The following is an 8,084-nucleotide window of genomic DNA, read 5'->3' as shown; positions in this document are numbered from 1 at the left end:
CATACACAGTGGCTATCACAATTCTGTCTTCATTTATATGGCACAGACATCCCCACAGTAGGTGGCATTGTCCTCTTGTGAATCAGGGGTATATGGTTGTACCTATATTTTTTTTTTTCCTTTGCGTAAATGTCAACACCTCCTGCTCGTGAGTCCATGTGCTGTTCACAAGCAATTCCATTATAGCCATTGACATGAAAAAAATGCATCTTGATTTATTTATTTCATTTATTATTACTTACTATTATTAGGGGCGAAGTGCTTGAAGCCTGCTTCACCTCGACCGCTGGTCGGCTTGATATTGAACTATCTGCAGGATGGGCCCATCCATGCTCACCTTTTATGACACTGTGCTCGAACACACAAGCACATTTAAATACCTCGGTGTTGTTTTAGACAACAATTGAGCTACCACTGGAGCTACCATAACACTGGAGCTACCATAACTCAATCTGCGCAAAGCTCACATCTGGGTGTTATGCACTAATACAGGCGCGTGAGCACTTCGACCGTGACATTTTGCGTACCTTGTACTTTTCCCTCACAAGTACTTATTTAATATATTATATAGAAGCCTGCGTCTGGACATACAAGAGCTACTTCAACCCAATCAGAAAACTTTGAAAACGCGTACTTCGAATTATAACTCGTAGTAAACCCTATGAAACAACCAAGCCACTGTTTCGTGCCTTGCAAATCCTCCCATTTGGTTACTTACAGCAATTTAAAGTAGCAGTTTTCAACAACAACATAGTGAATCGTATCGCCCATTTCACTCGTGCATTTTTTCGACGTCTTCCTGTCCCACAAGCCTTGCGCAAGGCAGCTTCAACCTACCCTCTGTAAATAATATTTACGGGGAGCAGCAGGTACAATTTACAGGAGTTAAACTATGGCATTGTTTACCATTAGAATTAAAACAATTAGGGGCACCTACTGGCCAAATTCAAGCTTTTTCTTCTTTCAATGCTATGCTTAATTGCATCCAATATGTCTCGCATACCTGTTAATTACTTTGTCAACAATTGACATACTGCGCCATGCTACATTGCTCGTATGACACCATGTTTATCAGTTATTTATTCTTCTTGCTTAGTTATGTACTACAATTGTTACATAAATTTTTTTGACACGTAAGCCATGTGCTTACAAAAAAATTGCATGATATTTACTGAAAGTGCCTGCGTCATATTCAGTGATACAGTTTTCTTTCATTGGACCCGTTACCAGAGTCCCTCTCTGCCGTTACTAGCCTTTGGCTATGGGTCCAAACATTTCTTACACATTTTGTGCGACGTATTGTATAAACAAAGCAATAAACTTGAAACTACCGATGAGGACCACGTCCTGCACCACGCGAGTCTCAGGTGCACTGCCACCAGTGCAGAAATCAGCCCCATCAAGCGACAGCGACAGATGTCTGCATAACGTCCGAGCTACTGTGGCTGCGTCTTGTGCCACGTCAGACCGGCTACCACCATGTCGTGACAGTCAGAACGTTTTGTTGGTCCTTTGCCTTATTAGGAACTGGGAGACTATACTTTAAGAGTAGGTTAGTGATGTTAGTGATTGAGAGCATGTTTATAGCATTATTCTTTGTAGTATTCTTTTGTCATTTTATCTTAAGCATTTTTGTGTTGTAAGTGCTTTTCTATCATGTACATGCTGCCTCCCATATGCTTTTAGAGCGCGTAAATTCGTGACAGGGCTGCCCAGATGGCCTTATGTGCTGGAGGATGGGATGTCTCGCAAATACACATGCAGGTCTAAACAGAGCTGCATGCAAACACCAAGTTGCCTATTGCAACGTGTACCACATGTGCCATGCGTGGTGGTCCAGAGATGGTACCACAGAGGAGCATTTATCCCAAAGAATAGTGCCGTCAAGACGATGGCATGACATCAACTTCATAAGTTGAGATGCACTGACATTTACACACAGCACAAGAGGCCAACTTGTACAATGCTGAACATAGAAAACCACAAGGTTCCGACACACTTGTAAGATCATCACAAAACTGAAGCAAAAAACTTCAACACATATTTAGTACACCTTTATTCGCATGCAGCGTGACTTTTATAAAAGTAACCGTGATCACTTAACAGCTGCTTGAAATGGGAGTCTTGTAGCCATTGAGTCTGTTCCCGAATTTCCCAAGACAGTCCGGTGAGATTAGGAAGCCAACAGGCTATCCACTGCCTTTCTTTTGCAAGTAATATCAAAATGCTGTCAAAAGATGCTAACAACATGTGTGCAACATACTTTCATCACAACAGCCATGTTAGAGCATCATACCTGACACTTGTACAAATACCACAAAAAGGAGTAATTCTCAACTACCTTTTGGACATATGTCTCGAAATATGGTTTGAATATACACAATTACTAATTGGCACCACAGATGCAGCTGTGCAAAACCATGAACAGGCTGGGCGAAAAGTTTATGGGATGCAGAATCTAAGAAAATGCAGAAATTTCCTGACCCTGGGCATGCAGCCTAGATTTAAAATGTGTTGTGTACTCGTGTATGCAACTAACATAGTGTTCTGCTGTTTTAGGCCATTCCATCATGGACTGCAAACTAAAACTGGGCTGACATTTGACTTTTTCGTAAAACCTGCATCCCGTAAACTTCTGACCCTGCCTGTACATAAAAAGCATACGATTTTATGACTTAACAATTAGAAAAAAAGCACAAAGATATTATAAAAAAATTATCTCAAGCATTCAATCGGAGAATCAACATTGTGGTGCTTTCACCTTTCTAGTATTTTGCTTTTGCTTATTAATTTCACTTACAAAAAATGATGGACACAGGGCTAATCATTAAAGCTTCTGAAGGGCTGCTGCACACAGAAGCATTACCCTGAGCAAATCTTACTCAATAGGCTCTACATAGCCAGTCTCCATGGTTTTTATGTCTCCACATATAAAAAACGAAGCATCTGTGCAAAATGTTTCTTCCTCGAAACTATTTGTTCCCAGACAAAGTCTGCATTTGCACAAAGTGGACTAAACTATACAAAACATTTTATGACTACCATACATTCAGGATGGCATCCACACTTTTCTCCATCTCCAAGTGTCCTTGGTATGAATTTAGCTTGCTGCCTACCTTTGGGAGTACAACGCGCGTCTCAACGAGACTTTCTTAAAGGTAATGAGAAATGAGGCAGAGCTTTTATAGTACTTTGAGGGCAAGAAGCTGGCTTGTTTTTGTAAGGCTAGATAACAGCTAATTAAATCAAACAAGGCAGCCTTGTCATAACCCCGTTCCACCACTGCAAATGCTTTTGCAAAAAAACTCTCTTTTTTCCACGGGATGCAAACTGCCATATTTTTCGTATCCTTCATTTGACTCTCTGGAATGAGCTAAGCAGATGAATGTCATCACTGCCGTCAACTCCACCCTTTCTTTTTCTCCAAGCCAACCAAGCACCACACATAAGTGGGGAAATTGCACACTGAGCAGTTTTCTTGCGGGTTGTTCGGAAAGTTCAATTGAATGCGAAAGGTGCCCAGTCCTGGAAAATACACTTCCAGCGTATTTTACTTCGATCAAGGTTGGACTTGCACCTCTTCACGTCCTCACTTGAAACCTGCCAGCCTTGGTGACATACTTGACGCCCTTGAAAGGCTTGTACTTCTGCAGAAAAGCAACGAGACAACACATAAATCATTTAGTGTCACGCCAGCACCAGCTACACACTCTTTTTCCACATTAAAATTAAATTCTGGGTTATTATGAGTCAAAGCCACAATCTGATCGTGAGGCACACCATAGTGGGGGACTCTGGATTAATACGGCTACCTGTGGTTCTTTATTGTGCACTCAATGCCCGGTACAAGAGCGATCTTGCATTTTGCCCGTATCAAAATGTAGTCCTTGCGGCCAGGATTTGATCCAGCACCCTCATGCTTAGCAGCACCATGCCATAGCCACTAAGCCACCACGGCAAGTTCTTTTTCCCACATCAGCAATTAAACAGTACATAGGCAACTGAAATGGCACATGGTCAAACCAGGTTGTGCTGACTTTGAAGGGGATCAGAATAAAGGTTCAATATGTTTATAGAAAACTCAGCTGTAAGGACTCGCTAATCATACCTCAAGGGTCTGCCAAAAAAAAGAAAAAAATCAGCAGAGACACTTCAGACTGCTTAGGTGTTGGAATGCAAAAGCATTATAATCGCTTAGGTGAAATGTTTTCTATCTATGTTTTCGACATGCATTAATGTTCTTTCTGCTGAAGCGGTGTGTGTGTTTGCGTATACGTTATCCACAGACCTGAAACATTCGGACCATTCTGCGGCAGAATGACAATTTTTTTTTGTGTTCCCTTGCTTTGTTTTCTGAGGCATGCTTCCGTGGGCGTCCATGTTTCACAGCTGCCGCTGAGCTAAACGCTTCTGAAAGCATCCCAGTAGACACAGCACCGATGAAATCCAAAGGCAGCGATGTGACGCGGGCAATGACGCATGCACTAGACACACCTCATTTAATACACTCATGATTTGGCATCAAAAGTGCATCTCAGTAGACACAGTTGATACAGCACTGATAAAATCCGAAGCACAAGTGACACGTGGAAGGCAGTGACGGAAGCATGCACTAAGCACAACTCTAGTCAACCGTAACCGTGGAGCCACCGTGGCGTCAGGGAAGCATGCTCGTCTCGTGCCCCAGAGGCCCAGGTTCGATTCCCAGCCAGGCCAAAATGTACCAAATTTTCTTTTCAATTCCATTAATTGACTTTGTTTACAGAAACCTGCTTAACAAATTTCACATCAATCCAAGCATTTTTTACGTGTTTTATGCGCCATCGGTCATTTTTGGTACCGTCTTTCGGTCACACCACCACTGCCAACGCTGGATTTTTGCGTAATGGGCATATAATGCTTTCACGTTAAAAAACATTAAATGATTGAATATCTAAGGAAAACCCAGAGAGTAAAACGTATAATACGGCACTCAGGTCTCTCATTAGCAACAACCAAGTGTGCAGCCATATACCACTCGCACCATCTGGCACTATAGGCAAGGGGACAAAGATGTGCCACAAGAGCTTAGTGCTCATTGTTGATCAGGGTTCGTCTTCATAAGGACACAAATAGCGGCTTTTGAGTGCAGTGGCTTTGTAGCCAACCAGGGGTACTCGATACTTGATTCACTGCAAGACTATCAGTTCGACTCCGGTTCCATCAATTCAACTCCGCTTAATTTATTTTTTTGGTTACTTCAATCCCAACCAAAGGTCCCAGCTGGCGCCCATACATTATACGGGAACGAACATTCATTATTTGGATTCTAAAGTTGGCATTCACCCAATAATTCGGACTCGACCAGTAAGCATGCATATGCCTGACCCCTATGGTGACTCCAAGAGAGCGACCCCTTTAGTGGAAGCGTCTGTTTCGGTGAAGCTTAGGGAACAGCAAATGCATTGAACCAGTGGCGTAGCTAGGTCGTCTGGCACCCGGGGCCCATAGGTCTTCTGTCACAACCCTCCCCGGGTGTAGCTGGCGGAAAGAGGGGTGTCTTCAGACGCATATGACACCCCCCCCCCCCCCTCCTCTCTGGCCGCTTGCACCCGGGGCCCACGGCCCCCCGGCCCCCCCTGTTGCTACGCCACTGCATTGGAACACATGACTCTCATCAAAAACGCCTACTTTCGGCCCACCATAGGCAGATTTCCAAGCAATAACAGTCTATCAAGATCTCTAAATACTCAGATTCTAACACACATTACAAGAAACATTTTACAAGAAAATTAGGTCGCAAGTTGCCTGCGCAGTGCAATTAGTTACGAAACCAGAACTGCCTTTGCGGCGTTCATATACTTTACCATATAACACAGCCGTATTGCAGTGAAGCTGACATTAAGAAACCCGCCGCCATTCTAAAAAATCGAGTGTACAATAAATTTCGACTTTGTTTAGGAATTTTAATGCGATTTCTAAGTTAGTTTTCTACTTTTGACACATAGAAAGTGGGTGCACATTTGTTTCGGGGGCGCATTAGACTCGGGCAAACACTGTCAAATGAATCAGCAGTGTTTTTTGGCATTTCTTCTTCTAGTTTAATTCGACTCACCGGATAATTGCATTAATTTCTTCATTACCGCGAGGGTTGAATTAAGGAAATGAGACTTTACATTAAAAATTAAAAAACTCAGTGCTAGGACAAGGGACAAAAAAAGCGCTCGTGCACGACACAAGCGCTTTCTCACAAGTGAAACTTTTATTCTCATCTATCCAGAATATACACATACAGAAGTAAACAGTAAACAAAAACAAAATAAAATACAATGCAGCAAAAAAGCAAGTAAAATCCCATGTTATACACTTTCAAGTGGCACACGCTGCCTATAGTGATTTATCAAATGTAATGACATTCCGTATCATGTACGGTAGGCAATTCCTGGTTGGTGCATGTGCCCTCTGTGTTCCTTATTTTAAAAAAAAAAAGGCTCTGTTCATATGCACTTTGGTCCCTGCTCTCACACAAAATTGCGTATCTGCTGAACTCTGGTGCTCAGCCGCATTTGTGGCAGTATGAAGCCACAGGCAAGTTAGAAGTTGCTTGTTAGCCAACAAGCGCGCCTCAAAACCGGTCGTTAGAAGAGGGCCTTGCCCAATATGTCATGCCAAGCAATTTGTACCACATGCTGTTGGATTCATTTACAAGGTACCATTGTTCTGTAATAAGGTGTACATTGGACGGACAGGACGCTGTGTTAAAGGAGCATTGAAGGAGCATCTTTGAAGGGAGCTTCAGTACTTCTGTACATGCATATACAGTAAAAGCTTGTTCATTCACAACTCGTTAATTCGAAGTAGCTGCCGCGGTCCGTCCAGAAATGTATTGAAAGATATAGGTAACGCATCCAGCTAATTCACACTGAAGTCTGCACCGCCACCAATAATTCGAACTCCACGCCATCGTGGATGGGGAGAGTGCTAGTGCGCGGGAGCACGTTGGCATGCGAGCCGCACAGCTTTGCTTTTTCCATCTGCGGCCCTTTAGGCCTGACTGGAGAGAGACACACTTGCGCCTGGCCAGGCACGGCCAATGCCTCTGTTGCAGGTCACTTCTCTCCCATGAGATTCCATACAAAACCCAAGAGCGATAAAATCATCGCCGTGTGCTGTATGCTGTATGTGCCAGCAAAAGCGTGCGAGGGTGAGCTCGCGGATGCGGCTCCATCTAGCGTGCGCGAGCGAGGAAGGCAGGGCGGATGCACGCCCTCTCCTGTCGCACGCGAGGCATGGGCGTGAGGCGGAGGGTGGGAGGGAGGGGCAGGGAGGGTCTCCGGCAGCCGCTGCTTACAGGGCAGCCATGTGTGCACCATATCTTGAAAGCGATCTGTGACGTGGCCAAAGTGCACACCCGCGTGAGCCTCATCTTCAAAGTGATCTGCGTTGTTTGCAGAGTGCGCGTAGTGGCAGTAACTTCGTATGCGATGTGCTTTGAACGTTTCGTTCGCATTGAAGCGAGAGCTGTACAAAGGTCAATTCGCTCGCTGCTACTGCAGCAATTCCTCACTCCAGCGTTTTTCGGCGAGATTCCGCAGTCATAGAGTGAGGTGTGTTCATGTTTACCTGTGCACGTGTGAAACTGTACTCGTTAATTTAGCTAGTAAACGAATGTTTACAAGTTTATATGGCCAATAAAGCTACTATCCTTACTTCGTACAGCTATCAACTAATTTGCTATCGCAATCGATGCTTCGCTTTTCGGGCGAAACAGCAATATATTTTTTTCTGTGCCAGTCGGCGCAACGAACATGCAGATGGAGCAAGAGCCATCTCGACATCGGGCATGTCAGACCGCATTGGCCGTGTCTTGTTACGTTCGTTGCACCAGTGGTTCGAAGTATAGACATTGTTCACGCCAACGTGACGCAGCGTGTGTGTGCACGTGCTCACACCATGTTGGACTATATACACACCTTACCCAAGCTATGTTTTCTGTGACTTTCATTAGTTCTAATTTTGTATAATTTGAATTTTCGTAGCATCCCCGCGGAATTCATATAACGAGCTATTACTGTATCATGCATTTAGATGTGGATGTGCAATGA

General features: G+C 43.9%; 1 protein-coding gene across 1 annotated transcript in view; it reads right to left on the bottom strand.

Moving 5' to 3' along the window:
• Positions 1-2,041: 2,041 nt before the first annotated feature.
• Positions 2,042-8,084, bottom strand: part of cm (AP-3 complex subunit carmine) — an 80,162-nt gene continuing 74,119 nt past the window's right edge. Inside the window, exon 12 of the mRNA XM_075678427.1 lies at positions 2,042-3,647. Coding sequence (XP_075534542.1) covers positions 3,582-3,647 — 66 coding nt within the window. The 3' untranslated portion in view covers positions 2,042-3,581. The remainder of the gene's footprint in view (positions 3,648-8,084) is intronic.

The sequence above is a fragment of the Dermacentor variabilis genome, unplaced genomic scaffold (genome assembly GCF_050947875.1).
Source record: "Dermacentor variabilis isolate Ectoservices unplaced genomic scaffold, ASM5094787v1 scaffold_20, whole genome shotgun sequence".
Taxonomy (NCBI): domain Eukaryota; kingdom Metazoa; phylum Arthropoda; class Arachnida; order Ixodida; family Ixodidae; genus Dermacentor; species Dermacentor variabilis.
Note: the sequence above shows the minus strand (reverse complement) of the source record. Positions and strands in the feature narration are given on the sequence as shown.